Consider the following 21,156-nt stretch of genomic DNA (forward strand, 5'->3'; position numbering starts at 1 on the left):
GACCCGTTTGACACAAAAAACACCCTATTATATTATATATAACCTATTATATTACGGATTTCTGTTGCCACAGATCTCTTTAGCCTGACTATAATTACAGTGCTACTTCGAATCAAAGAAGCTAAACTTCTCACATACCTTCCTTAATGAGTGACAAAAAACAACCAAGCTAACTTAGGGAATTCTGCCACTTAACCTCTTCTTGGGAAGGGTAAGGGGGTGAGATAGGGCTGGGGCTGCGGCAGGGGCTGTGGAGGGGGTTTGAGAAGGGGCTGGGGCTGGGGCTGCGGCAGGAGCTGCGGAACGGCAAGGACGGGACGGGAACGCTGCCCCCGCCCCACCCCGGCCGCCGCGGTCACGTGCCGGCGGGGATGTGGGGCGGTCACGTGAGCGCGGGGGCCGGGCCGGAGCGGAAGATGGCGGCGGAGAGGGAGCCGCCGCCGCTGGGGGAGACACGGCCAGCCGACCTCGAGGAGCTGGAGGACGGCGAAGACCTCTTCACCAGTACCGTGTCCACCCTGGAGGTGAGGAGAGCTCTCCCTCCACTGCAGGCCCTGCGTCCCGTGACCGGGCCGGCGCCCCCCGGGCCCTCCCCTCCCGTGCCCTCCCCTCACCGTCGGGCTCCCGGTGCTTCGCCCCCGCCCCCCCCCCCCCCCCCCCCCCCGTCCCCCGCCGCTGCCCCTGCCGACCTGGCCTCCGGCCGCGGCCCCACCGCCCACGTCTGCTTCGGCTCGTCGGTGCTTCCCTCACGGAGGGTAGGGGGGCTTCTGATGCTTTCTCCAAGTACCGCTGTTTTCCCTCCTTTTACCCTCTTCTTGTGCTGCCGGGGAAATATTCTGACCTTACCTCTTTGTAGTTTCGCTGGGGTATGTGAATGTGGGTGTGGGTGTGTGTCTCCGCCTTAGACTTTGAGTGGATTAATAACGACCCATTTTCTTTGTTTGGCCTCTTTCCGAGGCTTCACTCCATTTCAGTTTGCAAATCTTGCAGAAACTTACTTGTCACTGAGGTTTCTTCCAAGAGAGCCGACGCAGTGCTGGGCTGCGGCGGCTGCTGGGACCTGCTGGGAAGGAAGACGAGGAGACATGAGAAATGCTTATGTGTTCATTCCTTATAGTGGGAGCCTTTTTGGCACGTTGTTGTGATCACGTTCCACCTATGTGTCTTGCCAGTATCTTCTGGAAGAACTTTATTCTTCCTGTACACAGATGTCCATTTAAAAAGAAAATGGTTCTTATCCTCTTTTCCTGAAGCGTTTTTTGTCCCTGACCTTTACAGAAATAGGATTGGTGCGTGTTGCTTTGGTTTTGCTCTGGCTGTTGTGTGTCCTTAACAAAAAAAAACTGCAGTATACAACGAGGCTTTTAAATGTAATTTAAAGTCACTTGCCTTTTCTCAAGCTTTCTTTTTTCTTTCTTTTTGTAGATGCATTATCTGTGCATTGGTAGAAAAAAGATGTGTGGAAAAAATACACTGAAGGAATAAGAAATGATGTGAATCTGCAGTTGACAAGAATTGCATGAGCAGACTTCTGTGCATCTCTATGTGACACCGTGTGTATTACTGGAGTCTTTTTCAGTGCACTGAGAAAGACTGCAGTGTAACACAAACAATGTTTTTATTGATGTGGTCTGGGACTAAAGCTGCAGGAGATAAGATAGATTTAGTGTCCAAATCACAGTTACCTTGAGATAAAAAAGTTACTGAAACTCCTCTAACTGCAAACACTAGAAAAGAAACGGGCTTTGTATCAGTTGCTTTGGCTGACAGTTCCACTGTGCTGCTTTTTTTTATGTACACAGTCTGTTTGGGATAGAGTCTCTAAGTAGAAAAGGGAAGCCTCTTTGCATAAAGAGAAGCTTTTAAAAGCTGTGTCAGTAAGCTTTTTTGACATCAGCATTTAGGGCACTGCCTTAATCTTGTGATTTTCCTGCAAATTTTGAAGGAAGAAAATTGACTTTGGACTTCTTACTAGCTTGAATACAAATGGATGGATTCAGTGTATAGAGTACCATAGTCCAGAGAGGAATGATTATCTCATGATGTGGGCCTAGTTAAACTTTTGTCTTGAGTGTTACTTTAATCTGGTAAATATTTATGGACAAACTGATTATAGATGGCAGTGGGAGTTGTATAGTAACAACAGAATGGTGTCATCATTTTTGTAGTTAATCATATATTTGTTTGCTGACACTAGGAGTGTGGCAAGAGACACTGAGGTCCAAACCCAACTTACATGAGGGCTTTGGTGCTTTGAAAGGGTTCCCAAATGGTTTATCTTGGAGCTGTCCATTTGCTTTTAGCATGATTAATTTCAGTCCCTTCCTATTTTATCTTGTTTCATTCTCTTTGCAGTTCACAAAATGTGTGTTGTGCCTTTCCTGCCTATAATTTGATTGTGCAGTGGAAAAGCTGTATGGTTTCTAATACATCTTTCAAATACCTTCCATATTTACAAAGTCTCCATTTGGAAAACACAGGCTAAATGCTTTTGACAAAATATACATTCAGTGTATATGAATTATGAATGGCAAATATAGCCATTTAAATACAGCTATAAAATATGCAAATACAGCATTTAAATACAGAGAGTCTTAGTTACTTCAGTGCCTTCAAATGGAGAATATTGTGAGATTCAAGATGAATTCTCTAATGTTTAGAAAAAAGAAGATGGAGTTTTAACTTTCTCTGTGCATGTTGTAAAAAAGTTAATGTCTTTAACTCTCTCAATTGTAAAAAATAAAACGTTAGAAAGATCTCACTGAGCTGTAACACCTGGGATTTCTGTAGTGCAGTGGAAACACATTATAGGACTTGAAAATTTGCTTTGTGGCAGAGAATGAGAACTCTTCCTTCCTATGATATTAGGACACCAGTAAACTGGGAACTTGGTTGGGCAGCAACTTGTGTGAGCTGATGGGATGCTCATTTTATTGTCAGGTATCCACACTGCCTATGAGTAGTAGAATGAGAATGATTATCTTGTTTTCACTGTGCCAGCTGTATTTTGAGTGTGGACAACTGCCTCTCTTACATTCAAGGTTACTAAGAGGTTACCATTTAGCTGGCAGAGTAGCTTTCATAAGTGAGAACAGCCAGGATGAATCATGTAAATGGTTTAAGCCAGAATTGCATTTACAGTGATAATCAGTAACAGTGGTGAGTTCCATGTGAATAATATTGCTAGTTGTTATATATATCTGCTGGTTGGTATCTTCAGTGCTCTCCTAGGTATCAGGTTTTTGTAGCTCGGTGTCTTCCTGAGACCTAGGTAGACTTGTCTACTTGCTAAAATTTCAAGTGCATGGATTTTAGTGGTGATGTTTTGTGCTTGTTGGTGGTTTTTTGGGGTTTTTGTTGTTGTTGGTTGGTTTTAGTTTTTTGGTTGTTGTTCAATTATGTTTTTTTTTAAAAGACTGTCCATAATTTGCACTGCAAGAGGTTCTGGAAGTTAGCTGTGCATTGTGAGAAGAATCACTCCCTATTATAAGTCTAATTTGCTAATTTGCTGCCATTAGAAGGGTCCACAAACAAATAAATGAAAGTCAAATTTGGTGACATGTGTAAGATATATGTTCTGAAAAAATGGTCTGTTCACTGTTACTCTCTTTTCACCATTTGTACCTTCTTCTTCCTCCATGCACCAGTCTTTGTCACCTTCTTTGTTTATATGTTGCACCATTTCTTATTTCATTTTCCCTAAACTTCTCACTTAGCTCTCTGTTGCTGGTCTGTCTTTTCTGACGGTGCCATGTGAACACAGAAACTCAAACAGTATTTATATTCCCATACTCCTGTCCGTTGGTGGGGCTTTTTATAATGGAAAAATACATAGAGGAACTTGAAAATAATCAGTAAGCAGTAGATGTGGTAATTTATCAAGGACTGTCATTTAGGCAGGGTGTGTAATAATCTCGTTGCCAGTTGATCAGTTTATGTCAAAGATCTGCAATATCCATTTGGTTTTACACATGAGCCAAAACACTAGATAGCCACAGAAGTCCAGATGGCTTTAATGATATTCATTCAGTTTAACAGTGGCCATTACTGAGGATGCAGTAAAGCTCCCATTGGAATATCAGAGAGGAAAGTACTAAGTCCTTCAATACTGTACTATGCCTTTGCAGCAAGCTAAGTCTGTATCCGAGATTAATTGGTGTAATTCTACTGAAAATGTGTGTCTCCTTGCTTGATGTTAAATCCTGGCTGTAGTGGAAGTATGTGGAAATTCATTCCAAGGTGGCTGCTTTTGTCATCTTCCTTTCTGCTGCAAATGACACTGTCCTTCTGTTGAGTCTTTTATCTCTGCCCAGGCTGTTATTTGTGAGCTCCTGTAACCCTGTTTCAGACAATGAACTGGATTAACCTGAACAACTAGAATATTATAATGACCACCTTTTGTCAGCCTTCTGTGTTTTGACTGAAGGAAGCTAGGAGGGGCTCATGCAAAGAGAACTAGTTTGGGGGGTACTGTACTATTAGGAGAAAGGAGTATGTCCAAATGTCTAGAGCTATAATTTCAGCCAGCAGAAAATGCAAGATCTTTTTCTTGTTTCTGCAAAAGTCAGAGCTCTAAAATACTTGGTTAGTGCCTCCAAATGTAACGAGCAACAGAAGAATAGAAATTTGAGCTTGTTACTGACACTGTAAATTGGGTCCATGAGAATTTTACCAGAAACTTGTTTTCAAGAAAAACAAGGCAGGATCCTGACTGTCCTGTAAGCCTGGATATCCTGGCCATTAAGTATCTTGATTATTGTAGGCTTCGCCACACCTTCAGCTCAGGACTTGTTCAGAAATTTCACAGCTGTGTACATTTCAGGAAATTGATGTATTTGTGACATTTTGTGAATCCTTGGCAATGAGTAAGTTTAAAGTTTCTAAAGAGCAGTGCTATTTGTCTGGGCCATTAGGGTTTTGTTAGTCTTATCTCCATTTCTTGTCTTATACAGGGATTTTCACTGCAGTAACTACTAACTCCTGTGGCAGCCATTTTCATTGGCCATTTTAACAGTATTTCGTAGAGATACAAAAGCAAAGTTAGGGTCTTGTCTTTTAGCTCTCTTCTGTAGAAGACTGTCACTGAAACAGGTTAATATATTATTTGCATGCATGTGTGCTTTTTTGGTTTTTGAGAGGTTGGATGGACTTTCTGACCCTCTGGCTGTGCAGAATAATCAGATTATTAGAAATTATTGACTCAGTTTTTGATACATAAGGGCTGTGCCTTGCTGGGTTTTTGTAGTTCCCTGAGGACTATGTCCATTTTGAAGAGATTATACTTCATTGCAAAACTCTTGAACAAGCTGATGCAGTGTTCAGACAATGAATATTTTTTAAGATGCTTCTACACATTGTCTTTTTCTTATAAAGTCACAACCCTTAGTGAATATATTTAATCCCATTCTTAGTTCATCTTGTCTGAGAACTCAGCTGTTTAAAAGGACCAAAGAGCCACAGAAAGATAAATAGACCAGTAAAGACCTTATTAACATGTCAGCTTGTTGGAGTTTATTTCCATGTGGAATTCATTACTCCCCATGACATGGGAGAGAAGAATTGCAAGGGTAAAAATGGGAAGACCAGTGGACAGAGATGAAGAGAATTTAATGGGTAGAGTAAAAGTTCCATGTGTAAGCAATATAATGAATTTATTCAACTCTTCCATGGGCAAGCCTGTGCTTAACTATCTGCAGGAAGAGAGAATTGTAATGGTGATTTAGACAAATGTTGTAACTCCAGATATCCTCTCCATCCTCCTTCACCATAGCTTTGCTGAGCACGGTTTTACAAGGTGTGGGATATCCCTCTGGTCAGCTTTGCTCTTCAGCTTTCTGAGGTGCTCATAAGGTCTGTTTGAGTCCTCACCTTTTGCATATTACTCTCATACGTAATTTGGAGAAAGCTGTCTGTAACTGCTCCACTAACTGCAGCAATGAAGCTTGGTATCCAGTGCAGAAATACTGCCTTTCTTTAGCTGTGCCATTGGAGAGGATCTTTCCTGTCTCAGGAACAGAAAGAGACTTGGTGGCATGTATTTATAGGCATTCTTAGAGGAATCTGTATCTTTCTTTAAAGTGGGAATGTCTCTGACCTTTGATTAACTTCTAACTTTAGGCATGCAAATTTTGCTGTGGGTTGATCAGATTTAAGTGTTCAAAGTGAATTTGGTGTCTGATAGAATAGTTTTATGATTACTAGCCAGGTTATGCTGGTTTTGCATTAATTTGTGCTTGGTGAAGAGGGAAGCTTATACTACTACAGGTATAGTCAAAAATAATCATTAGTAACCAAAATAGCTTCTTCTGATAAAACTGAGAAGATAGACTGAGGGAATAGCTTGAAGGTGTAAGTGTTCTCCAAGTGTTCTTTTCCACCATTCATTATGCAAGAGCATAATTAAGTGATAAAGCAGAAAGCTGATGTGCTATAGGGAAGGCTTTTCTTCCCTGTGACTGTCTGTAGTAGAGCTGTTTTTCATGGCAATGACTTGACAAGCACAAACCTATTCTTTGTCTGTGGCAGTGTGGGACTCCCCCAGTGTCCTTAAAATTCAGTCTATCAAAATGTAAATGCATTGCTGTTCAAGGCTGACTAACAGCAAAACTGGTTTGGAATGAGAACCTGTGATGTTTCAGTGAAGAACTGCTTTGCTGATAAAACTTTAAACTTCTTGAACCTTAAGTGTTGAGAAACCAAACATTTCCATGTTCTTCTGTTTTAGTTGAAATACAAGGTGTTGAACTTGTGCTGGCTGTAGAACAGAAATATGCTACTTCTGAGTTGTGAAATTGCTTAAAACCTTCAGCTGTTACGTGTAACGCATATATACTCTCAGTTGTAAAATAACTGAAACATGTCAATTGCTGTGGTTTTCTTGCATTTACCTCATTTTATCTAAATTGTTGCAAGTCTCGTAATAAAATTGAAAGAGTTGAGTTTTATCTCCTTATGATGCTTCACAGAGTCTTCACAGAGTGGACAAATATACCTTTATTACCACAGAGCACTCTGTTTCCTGTGGGATCATTTTGGCATTCATTTCATATGAGATGAGAAGTGTTCATGTGACTAGTGGATTGGTTCCTTACAAGGTTATAAACTCTACTACCTAAAAAACTACTTACTAGTTTCTGAATGTTCCTTCTTTGATGTTCTTTGCAGGCTCTAGGGCAATATCATGCCAAGAGTTTGATAGACTGTTCCTTTTGCTATTCATCACTTTGGTTTGTTTCTGGCTTCCCCATGTTGTATGTGAGTTTTTCAGGGAGTGGCTGCTTCTGGCAAAAGGAAGGAGATGTGATCTCTTCTGTCATTTGAACAGATCAGTTCATTGTTGCAACCAAAAATATTAGATTCTGCTGATTTTGGCTGGGGTAGAGTTAATTTTCTTCACTGTGGCTAGAATGAGACTGTGTTTTGGATTTGTGCTGAGCACGGCATTGTTAATATAGAGATGTGTTTGTTATTGCTGAGCAGGGCTTACACAGAGCCAAGGCCTTCTCTGCTGTTTGTACTTCCACACTGGTAAGGAAATTGGGAGTGCACGGAAGGCTGGGTGGAGACACAAGTGGTACACTAGCTGACCAAAGGGATATTCCAGACCATGTGACACCATGCTCTGTACATAAAGTGGGGGGGAGAAGGAAGAAAACCAGTTATAAGGAAGGCCTCTCTGTTAGGACTCTTGCCTCTGCTTTATTTATGAATATGAAAATACAATCTGGACAGACTTTTTCAGTGACTTTTCAGTATTTTTCAGTCTTTTTTTTTTTTTTTTTAACCTTTTCTAGTTTACAGTGTCCTTTGAAGTGTAGCCTTAAATATCTAGTGTCTTTTTAAAACATGCATGCATCCATGAATAAATATGCTGTTGTTGAAAACTCCTTAGCTAGCTATCCTGGATGAAGTTGTGAGACATGAGTTTTGCAAATTTTCTGGTAGTAAAACAGTAAACACAGTTGATACATTTTCAAAAAAGGTATTTTCTAACTGAAGCACTGATCTTCAATTATGCATGTATTTATTTTGTAAGTAAGCTATTCATTTGGTGGCCCAGATTCAATATTGCTTTAATTTCCCTGAGTATCTTCAACATGGCAAGTTCTAGTCTTCAGTGAGTTAAATAATTGTATCTGTGGCAAGCCCAGCTTCTATGTATGGTACAATGTGATCCTCTGATCCTCTGTGGCAGTAATCCTGTTGCAAAGCTGTCAAAATTTCTTACAGCTCCAAGCAGCCTTATATTATTTGGATGGCATTAATGCATTCTTTTCAATCATAGAGCACTAGGAGATTTCGTTACTGATTTCTGAGTATGTACAAATTCAGATTTAAAATCCAAGCCTTTCCAGGAAAAACCTAATCATCAAATTACATTTGGCATTACTAATAAACTTACTCTACATAATTCTGTACCAGGTTTTGTTTCACATTAATTAAACCTGAAGAAACTGTTGACTGTTCTTTATCTCAAATGAAGAAATTTTAAGAGCTGTTGACTTGCTTGTATCTTTTATTCATTGTTGCTATGCTAGGAATAGGAAATGGAAATAGCTGACAGGGTTTCCTTTTTGTACATCTTTTGCTTCTTTGCAATGAAAGAATGTTGCAACAATTGTTACATATTGACACATGGCAACTGGCTCTTTAAAATTTTTTTTTTTTTTTTTTTTTTTTTTAAACAGTCAAGTCCTTCATCTCCAGAGCCAGCAAGTCTTCCTGCAGAAGACCTCAGCACAAACTCCAATGGTCCAAAGCCATCAGAAATCATGCTGGATGGTGACAGAGAAGACCTCTTTGCTGGTAATGACCATTTTCTTCTAGTGTGCCTGCACAAAGCCTTTCATCCTTGGACTGAAAAAAATGTGCTTTTCTGAGGGGGAGGAAATCTTATAAATAGTTTGACAGTGTTGTATAGTTCTTTCCCTTGTGAAAAAAATGTTATTAGTTAAGTTTGTATATGAGTTTCTCAGTGGTGTATGCTGTCAGAGTGTAGTATGGGAGTGTTGAGCTGGTCGCTAACATCTTCTGCTGACAGTAAGAATAGTCTTTATCATTCTGTGATTCAAAATGTTCAAATATTTGTGTGGAAATGCATGACTTAATAATCTTGTTTTCTACTTAATAATCATGCATAAACTGTCATAGTCCTTTTTCCAATGATGAAAGAGAGAGATAATTCATATTGTATGGCAAGCATTTCCTTCTTAATACTCCTGTTTTAATGTAAAGGTAACAAACTGGCACATGGAACCAGTCCTATTATTTCACTGGATGGTTGTGTCTCTGACAGTTAACAGTATCACATGCTTTAAAAAAAGATGTGAAAATTCTGATAAGTGATCTGTTAATAGACAGACTGTTTCTAAAGCTTCATAAATCAGTTGCTACTTCAGTGTCAGTTTTCAACTATTCTAACATGGGTTATTGTTGCTGTCAATTAGAGTTGTAAGAAAATTAACTATTCAAGAAAGGAAGTGTAATATTTGGAATATATTATGTGCATAGGATGGTTCTGAATATTATGCCTCAATATTATAATTTTCCCTATTACTTTATATTGAGTTAGTCAATTGACAGTCTGCTTTGAATGCAGTCATCTCATCTTCATTGATTAGCTAATGTAATAATTCCAAAAGAAACTTTATAACCTTTAGTTCTGGGTTATTTTGTGTAAATGCATATATATGCATGCCCATTACATCTGTTCTAAACTTACGTAATTTGTATTTCCATATATTTGAACTCACTTGTTCATGACACTGTTAGAATGCACTGACTAGATTAGTACCTCTCTGAAAGTGTTTTAAGAGAAAAAAGGAATAAAGGATAGAGGGATAATCTTACTTTTTTCTGTGTTTGATTTGCATTATAACTTACAAAGACTGTAAGTGCTTTAGCAATGAAGTTTTCTAGTTCTAGTCAGTAGTTTGGTTATTTAGCTTCAGTATATAAAGCCAGCTTTTTATAACCATAGAGCCATCTGGAGTGGATATTTTAAGGAAGCCAGTTCTCCTTTGGATAATATTAAGAAAAGAAAAAAGGAGACTGGAGTAAATATTTAGGGGAGTCAGAGAGAAGGAACAAATGTTTGCAGTCAGATTGTTTCAGCTGAAATGAATGCTGTGAGAATAACACATGGAATTGACTTAATGAGTTTGGGTTTTGCCATGTAGGACATTCTCTTAAATGCTTGCAGCACTGAACTGAAGGCATCTAACACTGCATGTCCACATCAGCTGAGACTGGTCTTTTAAAGTTCAATTTATAGTAGAGAGTGTGTCTTATACTCTCAAATAGAGGAAAAAACAAATGTGATTTATGGAGCATGAGATAAAATACGATGTTTTTCAGTTTCCTGTTCTAAGCAAGAAGTCTCTATAATGCAGTTTAACCCAAGTCATGAACTTCTGTGTTTGTGTCACTGTCATACTAAAATGGTGTTCTGAAAAACTGTGTTGCATTTATTTTACATTATTGTGCACTCACAAGTATAACTATTCTTTCTTAGGACTGTTTTGCTAGACAGTATAGAAACAGTGTGAGAAAGGCAAGATGAGATACCAGATTTCTTACTTCCAGCATTATTGCATAAGTCTGGCTTTCTAGGAAAGTGAGTGTGACAGGGTTTTTCTTTGATGTGTTGAAATTCCAAAGAATCTTAACTTGGCACAGCTTATAGGAAATGGAGAGGAGAAAAAATGAAAATCCATAGCTTTATAACTTTGCTTGTTTCTTCATATTGAATTACTAGACACTTTAAAATCCAGGTGAAGGAAATCCTGTTTGTGGCTCCTGAATGGAGACATTGCCATTCTTCAGGGTCAGAAATAATTATCGTTTTTCAGACATGTAAAAAATGTGATGGTACGCCCCTCTAGCTGTTGTAGACTTAATAAAACTTTATCATTGCTCCACCTCATATTCCAACCTAATAGAAAGGGAGGTGAAGCAGTACAAATTTTCTGTACTGTTTTAATGCAGGACAGTAACTGGGAAATGGTTTATTCTTTTTTGATTATGCTTAAAACCTCTTTGCTATTATGTTTATGTGACAGCTACGGAATAATATGTGCAATATAATTATTCTTTAACTTGTCTTCGGCAACTCATAGCTGAATTATTAAAATAAGGTTTCAAAAATGGAAGAAATTAGTTTTCCTGCTGTCATTGGAGATGAGTAAATTTTGCTGCTTTGTTGTGGTTCTTGGTTCTGTGACAAAGCAAAGTGTCTTGCTAAACCCACTTAAAAACTTCCATCCTTAGAATAAAAGTCACTATGTTGATTCTTTGGCCAGAAGATTTAGTTTATCTTACCATATAGAGCTCTTATACACAGAGATCATAATGGTTAGTCATGAGGCAATGTTAGGTGTATCTTGAGGAATCTGGAGATATATCTTAAAGCTTGGTTGTTAATAACCTGCTATTGCACAATGAAGAGCTAGATACTGAACTGGTCTTCCAAAATGTTGATCCAAAGTTCAGTGTATAGCTGCACAAATATGCCATTGACTGCCCAAGAGGGGCATACCTGTCTGTGCCTTCTCCCTCTGGTGCTCATGGAACATGATCTTCATAGAAGTTCACTAGATGGTGAACTCATCTTTGAAGTTTTATCAGTGTTCTGTCACCTTCTTCAAAAAAGTGGAAAATTGTAATTTTTCCTCTCCTCTGTCAGGTAGAAGATTCCTGTTACTTTGTTTTTTATACTCTGAAATGTGTTTGGGAATGGATCATGTTATGGAAATGTCTAGCTGTTGTGTCATGAGGAAAAGTCACTGTGTTGGGGGCTGGGGTGATGTTTGTTTTCATTGGGCTATTTTTTGTTTTGGTCTTGTTCAGTTTTGTGGGTTGTTTTTTTTTTTTTGCTTTAGGCTTTTTTCTTGGGATTTGAGACAGAAAAGATGGTGATAATTCTCTAATCCAGACAAGATATATTCTTCAGGCCCACCTGAAAAGAAAAGCTTCTAGCTGACAGTATCTGTCAGGCTGTTGTCATGTCTGATGTGGAGAGTTTGTGCAAATGCCTTGCTGCTTCTTAGAATCTGCTTTGTTCAGTTATTATGCAAAAAATAAATGCATGAAAGCTTGTGAACCTACAGTTTTGAAGTCAGAAGGTGGTTATTTTAGTATCTGACTGTTGTGTTAAAACTATTTCTATTCTCATTAAGGTTATGCTTCTGGTATAACAATAAAGACCATGGACTATGACTTGGGTGTAATAATTCTTACAGTTAGTTCAGTTAAGTCTCTGAAATGTTGCTGTGCCCAGAGAAGCCTTTTTTTTAATAGTTAGTCCTCAGTTCTGCATAACAGCTTCTACTTAAGTTTACTGCCAAATTAATATGTTCGCATGGGCAAACTTTCAAAGATAATAAACCAATTTAATCATTCAAGCTATGTCGGGATGTTAAAGGTCTGACATTTGGAAGTGTGACTAGTAAAAATAACTTGGGGCTGAAGTGAGCTGCTGGTGAGGAATTGCAAACTTGCATTTTCTGAGATAGTTCACAAAAACTGCTGGTGAAAAATAAAGAAACAAGCTCTGTGTAATCCTGAGATTAAACCCTGTGCTTGAGTGTTAATAGAAACTACCAAACTAATGTCTCCATGGGGAAAAAAACACACCTGCAAAACAAGCAGAAGAATTATCAATAAAACCTTTTAATCAGACCATGTTATCTGATTGCTCAAAGTAAAGGGATATATGTAAGAAGCATAAATGCCAGAGTTCATCAGAAGAAACGCATTTAGTTTCATTTCCTTCAGCTCATGTACTACTTGGAGACTGGTGCTCTGAGGGGGAAAAATAGCTAGAAGTTAGAACATGCTGTTTTATATAAAGCTAATGCTTCCTTTTCATTTCAGAATCCTTGAGCACTTTTGTTTTAAACAAAAAGTGCGTTAACCTTCTTCTGTCCAACTCAGTCCCATCATCCTCTTCCTTATCTTTTTCATGTCATGCTTCTAGATTTGCATAATGTCTGGAGGCATGCCAAACCTTGGGTAAGAGGTAACAAGAGGGAGAATGGCATAAATTCTCTTTTCTTCCTAAAATAGCTAACTTACTGCTATCAAACAAACAGCTACTATTTTCTCTGGGTAAGTTGCTTCAGGGAAATAAAAAAGAAATGCCAGGCAGCAGCTTTAAAAATTTGCTAATCCTGTTTGGAATTCATTTGATACACAAACTAGGTCACATTATGATACTAATGAGTATGCAGATACAAGTCTGAAATAGAGGAAGCCTAAAGAAGTGTGCTTCAGTTTCATCTGATGGCAGCGCTGCTTTCTTACATTAAATTCACAGGTTTTTCATGAAGTTATGCGCTATGAAAAATAGGAGGATTTTGTTTTCAGCTAATGAAAGTGAGAAATCTGTTTACTTGTTTAGTGACTTGTTTTATAAACGTCTAAAATTTGAAGATACAGAGAAGTATATAGTGGTGTTTAATTGTTTGTTTCTTGAATGTGCTGGAATATAGCTAGTGATAGAAAAAAGGAAGAACTGAAGTGCAATTGCTTTATTTCGTATATATTTTATATTTTACATTTCATCATGTATATAGTACACTGTGTTGCATATGTATGTGCATATTTTTCTATGAAATGTTTCTGTGAAATATTCATTTGTACAACATAAATGTTGAATGCTGTTAACCACTAAAGAAGAGAAACTGACTCTTGTTGAAATGTTTTTGTTCTGCCAATCTTAAAGTTCTTTCACAACTGCTTCAGGATGACTTCCCACCTGATCTTAGGTTTTGAATTAAAATTCCATATTAGTTTAACACTCAGTGTCCTTCCTGTGGCATTTGAGGAAAGGAAGCATTAGCAAGCAGATGCTTATGTTCTTTAAGATTTAGTAGTAAGAATAAAACAATGCTGTGAAAATAATTATTTTCAAAGAAAGGCTGTAGAGTCTTCTTGCATATTAAAAATTGAGAATATTTAATTTTAACTTTATTTTGAAAGTACTATGAAAAACCTATCATTTGAAATTAGGAAAAGTAGTGCCAGCGGGCTGGGGGAATTGATCATTCCCCTTGGCTCAGCCCTGCTGAAGTCACACCTGAAGTGCTGAGTCCAGGTCTGTGCTATCCAATGCAAGGGAGACATGAACAGTTGGAAGTTACTTCAATGCAGGGCCATAAAAATGATTGAGGCTGTAAAATGTACAGCATAAGAGATAAGAAAGCCTAGTGCTGTTCATCCTGGAGTAGAGGCTTGGGGTGGGGAGGATCCTATAGTGTGTATAAATACTGTAGGGTAGTGAATGGAGAAGAGGGAGCCACTTCTTCTGACTTCTCAGTAGTGCTCACAGACAGAACAGGAGGCAATGGCTACACACCGAAAACCAGATCATATATAAGACCAATCTTATGTTTTTGTTTGTTAGTCTTTGGTGGGGGTGAGGGTGTGATGTTGGCTTTTGGGGTTTTCTTGTTGGTAAGGGTGGTCAAGCACTGGCACAGGTGATCCAAGGAAGAGGTGGAGTCTCCTGTTTTGAGATGCTCAAAATTCATCTGGATGTGGTCCAGTTTAGCCTGCTCTAGCTAGAGTTCTGCTTGAACAGAGAGGTTAGATTAGATGATTTCAGAAGTCCTTTCCAAACTCAGCAATTGTGTGATAGGCTCCAAAATAAAACAATGACAGAAAACTTTGATAGCCTCAAGCCAGAATGAATGTCTTCTTTGGTGTAGTGAATTTTTACCTGTGTGATAATTACTACCCACAGAAGTCCAGTTTGTGAACGGACTTGAGGTCTATTGGAAAGTCAGTTTTGGTATCAAATGATATCAAATGGTATCAATTTTGGTATCAAATGGTTCTATGGTCCATGTTCTCTTCTAAGAAACTGTAATTCTTGAAAATGCATGTCTAGTGAGAACACAGCAATGTTCATTTATTTGAGCTAGAACAGGAATTCTTACGTATGCAGGAAATGTGTAGTTTGCCAGTGATCAAAACCAGTTACTGAGATTTGTAGACCAGGGGTTTACAATGTCTTTAAAGGCAGCTGAACTGTCCACAGTTTAAAAGAAGTAATCAGTTTCTAGAGACCTGTTTTAAGCCCCAGAGAGTGGAAATAAAAACTATAGATAATCTTAATGTCTCACCTGCTAATATTGCTACTTTACAGTTTGTGGGGTATTTGGCAGGAGTGGGGGTGTATTAATGGTTTGTAACTTTGTTATATGACTTAGTCTGCTTAGCTACCAGCCTGTATGACTAAATCAGCTGTTGTTCAGAGTGCAAAACAGGTGATGAAAAAGAGCTGCTTCTGTGGTAAAAAAAAATTAATTAGTGTAGACAATATGTCATACAGAAAGAAATTATTTGTGGCTTCTTACTTCTGTAAAAGACTCTTTACTGAACAATATACAAAAAAAAAAAAAAAAGTCAATATTGATCTTCATTTAACCCATTCATTCTGCACTACAAACCCAAATGTGATATCTGGTTTTAGCTGTGTACTGAAGAAAGTTATCTTGCACAAATGGGTGCTGTTTTTTTTTTATCATCATTCTTTATTGTGCATGTTTGTTGTCTTTGTGATGCATATCCATCTGTGTTGCACAGAAAATTTGTTGCTAACTCAAAATGTTTATCTAGAAGCAACAGAAGAAGTTTCATTGGACAGTCCAGAGAGGGATCCAATACTTTCACCAGAACCTACTCCTGCAGTCACTCCTGTAACACCTACTGCATTAATAGCTCCCAGAATGGAATCAAAAAGTGTAACAGCTCCAGTGATTTTTGATAGATCCAGAGAAGAGGTATGCTGTAAACTTCTAAACTATGGAAATGTTTCATTTGAATTTTTTTTAAGTTTTATCTTGTTTTAAAATGCCAGTGTTAAATTAAAGGCAATGTTAAATGTTGATGCATGGCATTATACCTTGCTGTTTGTTTTGCAGAAGAAGTTTAGTGTGAACTTGACTCATGAAAATACTGTAAGAATTCACTACTGAGCTGATTATGTTTGAGATACTCAGTATTAGGAGTAAGAAGTTCTATTCCTTCAGAATAGATACTTTAAAAATATATGTAAGCTGTGAATTTGATACATGAGAAATGTTATTAATGTAAAACAATTTTAGCTAGCATGTTACAGTTTCAACTTGTATTTCTGAAGCTGTTCTTAATGGGGAAATCAAACAAGCCGTTCTTAGCATTATCCTGCATGCTAACAAACAGCTGAGGATAATTGTATTCTTAACATTTCTATGTACATGTGGTGTTTCTGTCAAAGCATGGACATTGCTGAATGCTATTCATTTTAGACAGTTCTTACTAGACAGTGAATTTGCAAACAAGACCTACCTGTGACTCAATGATGTCTACTTCCCCAGATACCATCTGTTAGCATTTGAGTCTGATTTTGCACCCTTTCAGCCCTGGTACGGTCCTTTCTGCCATGGAATTTCTTAAGATCTCTCTTTTTATCAAACTTGGGTATAGTACATGAAAGATTATGAAATGCTGGAAGAATAAAACTCTGACAAGTATCAGGAAATTTTTTCTGTTGCTCTTCCCTTCCCAGGCTCCTCTGCTACAGATACTGTTAATGAAAAGGAATGTCTGTCCTTTGATTAGAGCTACATTGAAGCATTGCAAATGAGAGTAGTTGTGAGTCAGTGTCTGCTGGCACTGTAGGTGATACAACAAATGGACCCCTAAGTCTGCTGTACTGAAAGCTTTTGCAGTAGGGCTTAAAGCTGAAATAACAGGACCATTTAGTTTGGAAAAGACCTTCAGGATCACTGAGTCCAACTGTAAACTTAGCAATACCAAGTCACCACAAGAACTTTTGTTGCAATTACAGTCAATATTAGAAAGTATATTAACATTGGAGACAGGAAATGTTTCATAATTACACAAACTTACTGACCTTTTCTCCTCTACATCCTTATCCTTGTACCCATACATAACATGGATGTCCATTGCCTTGTTAAATGTGGTATGTTTTTTTCCTAGATTGAAGAGGAAGCAAATGGAGATTTGTTTGATATAGAAATTAATGTATCAGACCCAGAGAAAGTTGGTAAGTTCCTTGAGCTAGAAATTCAGATGGCAGACTGTCTTATTCCTTGAAGACCATACTTAGATTTTAGCTTGATTTCCTCTTTAGTTTCCCTTTGGCAATTTTTAGTATCTAAATGGAAATCTATTTAATTTATATTTTGGACTAAAAAGTATATGGCAGGATTACACTACCTTCCCTGGGATAAGTATTTTACTTCTCTTACAGGAGATGGCATGAATGCTTATATGGCATACAGAGTAACAACAAAGGTAGGTAGTGGAACAAAAATTTGTGACTACTTTGTATTGTAGCTGAGATGGATCAGTAATTCACAACGATTTTATTTTTTTTAAGACATCACTTTCAATATTCCACAAAAATGAATTCTCTGTTAAAAGAAGATTCAGTGATTTTCTTGGCCTGCACAGCAAATTAGCAACAAAATACATGCATATTGGTTATATTGTGCCTCCAGCTCCAGAAAAAAGTATTGTAGGTAAGTGCAGTTTCAATAAGGTGACACTTAAGTATTGCATAGAAATTACTCTTCTACATAAATACTGCTTGCTTCTTCTCAGGTGATCCAAATATTCTTCATGTTCTGTATTTTAGAAAAGTTCATTTTAAATTGGAAAGATATGTAACAACCTCTTCCTAACTCAGCCTAGTGTTGATAATGAGAAGGATATCTCTTAATGCATGGCCTTGTGTTTCTTATCTATGAGTCTTTCTTTGTTGTTGCTCTTCAAGAGCTGATTAGTCTAACAAAACAAGGATGTTGAAAGAAAGTTTATTTTTACATTGAGCTGTTACCAATTGCCTGCAATATATAGAGCTTCATACATACTCCAGGTCTCTGATACTTCTGTTTGTTTCTTTTGATCATGGTTGAATGCAAAACCTCATAAATTTTGCAACGCTTTTATGCAAAAAATGACTTTTGACTTGAATTCCTTAAAGGATCAGATCCTTTCTCCGTGAGCTAAGAAGCATGCCTGCAGCATTAAAACAACTTCAATTTTGTGATATCTAAGTAGGAGAGGTTCTTTCAAAATAGGTAAATATTTAAAACAGTAAAGCCTGTTAAAGACTTCTGTCTTACTCATATAAATAAGTGACTTGAATTTAGGTTGTTGTTTGATATGTAGGCAATGGCAAGACTTCTTTTCACTATTTTAGTCTGTAAAGAAAATCAAAGCAGCAGTTTTTCATGTAAGTTTTCCATGTAGGAGTAGGCAGATTGAATAGATGTAGGCAGCAGAAGGCTTGGAAAATTCATTATTTTACTCATGAAAAAAAAAGAACTCTGTTTTTTAAGCCTGTGAGACTAAAAAATTTGACCTGAATCTTTGGTAGTTCTTGAAATTTATGGGTAATTCTGTAATAATCAGTTTTTCCTATAACAAAAATAAGTCTAATTCCAAATGCTAACAAGGCTTATGAAAATGGAATGAGGCTTCTGATCATGTCCTTTGGATTATACAACATTTAAGGCATTTATGACAGTGTGCGTTTACTTGAAAATGTAGTGCTTGCATCACAGTCAAGTTCAGCTTAGACTGGATTTCAGCTACCACTTGAGTAAACCCAGCATAAAAGTTTACACACCTGGAAGACAGTAAAATGGTGGGACTTACTGCAGTGCAGGCAAGCACTGGCTGGCACTTCAAAGCCTTGTGTAGAGACTTTATGCGGCAGGTAGGTTGGGAAAACTCAGACTGTGTTGGATATTTTCAAACAAGCATGACACTCCCTGTTTAAAGTTGAACCTCACAGGTGTTAATTCTGTTTAAGAGCATGTAGTCAGTACATTTCCAATTCTGGAGAAAAGAAGGAATTGATTCTAGTCTGTTTTGAAATAAAGCATCTTAAAGCAGAGAGCTTACAAAACAGCTGAAAGTAAGATGACATACTCTTAATATTACGCATGTTGATGTTTAAAGTCTTAATAAATAATGTCATACATTCAGTGTTATGCATTGTGTGTTGTAAAACAGTCCTGGTCTGTTCATTCTGTTACACTGTTGGTAACACCTAGAGTTTTAAACTACAGTTTTACTGTGTTGATGAGTGGTAGGGGCTGGAATTTTAGATCTTAGCTACAAATTCAAGTCCATCAATTACTGACTGTGGAAAAAAAGGATAGAAATGAGTCAATTTTGAGCTGGAGTTGGTTATTCATTAAGGTACCTCACTATTTACATTAGTGTGTATGAAAAATCACATTTTCATTTTTAAAGAAAATAATCTGTTATGTCACAGATCTTTTCCTGTAAAGGGTTAGAGGAGTGCTTGGTCTACAGAAACAGTCTTTGCACTTTCATTTAAATAGGCATATATTAGCGGAGAAAGAAATCTGGCAAGATATTTAAAAATAACTGTCATTATTACAGGGTAGGAATTCCTAATATATGTCATTTGTTTGTGTATTCAGTTTTTCCCTATGAACTTCTGTTCAAAGTTCAGCTATGAAGGCTCTTTTGTATTAAGCCACAGGATACCCTCCTTTCTACAGTAAAATATTATTATATAGTAATATTGTAATGTAAAAAAGTGAGGCATGTGGATTACCTCAACTTCCCTTGAATACTTTAATCCTTGTATTTGAAGGCATACTCAATTTTACAGACAAATTTATGGATTTAGTTACATTATGCTGTGACAATACTTCTGGAAAAAAAAAAACTTATCAGATTTATTTTCAGCATGTTGCAGAGGAGAGAAAAACTAAGGTTTCACTGAGAGGTTAAGAGTTCCTTCTTGTTCCTGTAAGGCTTTGATGCTTGTTTCCTCCAGGGTTATACTTTGTGAGACTTCTGAGACCAGAAGGGAGATTGGGGGAGGAACTTAGGGAACTGTTGACCTAGCAGATTAATGAGTACATAGTCAGAATCTCAAAACTTCTAGCTGAAGAAAAAAGTAATAGATAAGAAATATACTACAGCTAGAAATCAGATGTCTGGACTGCATAATAAAATACTTTCCTGTTTTTTAGGAAATAAGAAGAATTATTTATGTCCAGTGTTTGTTTCATAGTGTTTTTGATGGGACTCAGTTTGTTAAACTCTGAGTTTAGATCTTTAGCATGAAAAATAGTGACTTCAGTCTGACTGTTTTAGAGTTCTTCTCTTGCTGAGGTTGAATGTATTTCCCATGCCATGACACATCAATAACTGGTTGCCACTATTGTCATGGTCAGAGAAAGCATTGTAAGGCTGCATACGTTTTATTCTACTGATTTTATTCTCCATGCAATTCAGTCCAGAATTTTCAGAACTTGTTAGTTTGAGTTAGTTGATTAAAAACCTATTAGTTTTAGAGCTCAAAAGAAAAAATAGTAGAATGAAAATAGTGGTAATAAGCTTACCAGTGAGTAGGCTTACAACCTGAGGACATTTTTGTATTCTGCTTTATATGGCTGTTTTCTTTTTCTGGACATGAGTTGCCAGTAAGACTGATCAGCATTTAGATTGTTTACATAAATGCAAATCAACCTAGTTTTACTTACCTATTAGCCACAATTGATATGTTACAGGAAACTGACTATTTCACAGAGCTACTTCCACAAAACCATGTAGCATGCAGTGTGATTTTTTTTTATGTTCCTATGTGGTGTTTTTCATTGTAATTTGATTTAAATATGTAAACTTAGGTGAGTCTTACATTCTAATCACATCAGTTATGTTAATGATATATCTCTGATAAAATAAAATCAATATGATGCTGTTTCCTTCAAGGCATGACCAAGGTTAAAGTAGGCAAAGAAGATTCTTCATCTACTGAATTTGTAGAGAAAAGAAGAGCAGCTCTAGAAAGGTAATGTGTATATCTAAAATTTATTTAGGCTCAGAATTACTTGTACACTGTATGGGTTCTGTAATTGCAGCACTGGTGATCTGTACTTATATGAATCCTGGCAACTGTATACAACTGTCAAATTTCTGTGTAGAAATTAAATAGTTCCCACTAATGACAGGAAGAGTAGCCCTATTCGTAAAAATTGTTATAGCTAACTTGTTTCAGACCTAAGATTAAGATTGCAGGGGATCAGTAAATAAAACTACCATTGCCAGCTTCTGTAGACAGTTTGGGTGGAAGGAATTTAGTCACTTACAGCAATG

At 37.3% G+C, this 21,156-nt stretch overlaps 1 protein-coding gene across 3 annotated transcripts in view; it reads left to right on the forward strand.

Annotated features, from left to right (window-relative positions):
• Positions 1 to 389: 389 nt before the first annotated feature.
• The window catches only part of SNX2 (sorting nexin 2), a 31,202-nt gene continuing 10,435 nt past the window's right edge, over positions 390 to 21,156 (forward strand). For 2 of the 3 annotated variants that reach the window (XM_015653420.3, XM_015653421.3), the window contains exons 1-7: positions 390 to 524; positions 8,688 to 8,805; positions 15,622 to 15,785; positions 16,987 to 17,053; positions 17,261 to 17,304; positions 17,390 to 17,531; positions 20,773 to 20,851. In XM_015653420.3, the coding sequence (XP_015508906.1) occupies positions 417 to 524; positions 8,688 to 8,805; positions 15,622 to 15,785; positions 16,987 to 17,053; positions 17,261 to 17,304; positions 17,390 to 17,531; positions 20,773 to 20,851 (722 nt within the window). In that variant the 5' untranslated portion in view covers positions 390 to 416. Of the gene's footprint in view, positions 525 to 1,425; positions 1,554 to 8,687; positions 8,806 to 15,621; positions 15,786 to 16,986; positions 17,054 to 17,260; positions 17,305 to 17,389; positions 17,532 to 20,772; positions 20,852 to 21,156 lie in introns of all 3 variants that reach the window. The other variant, XM_015653422.3, reaches the window with a different exon arrangement.

Source organism: Parus major, chromosome Z (assembly GCF_001522545.3).
Source record: "Parus major isolate Abel chromosome Z, Parus_major1.1, whole genome shotgun sequence".
NCBI classification, from domain to species: Eukaryota; Metazoa; Chordata; class Aves; order Passeriformes; family Paridae; genus Parus; species Parus major.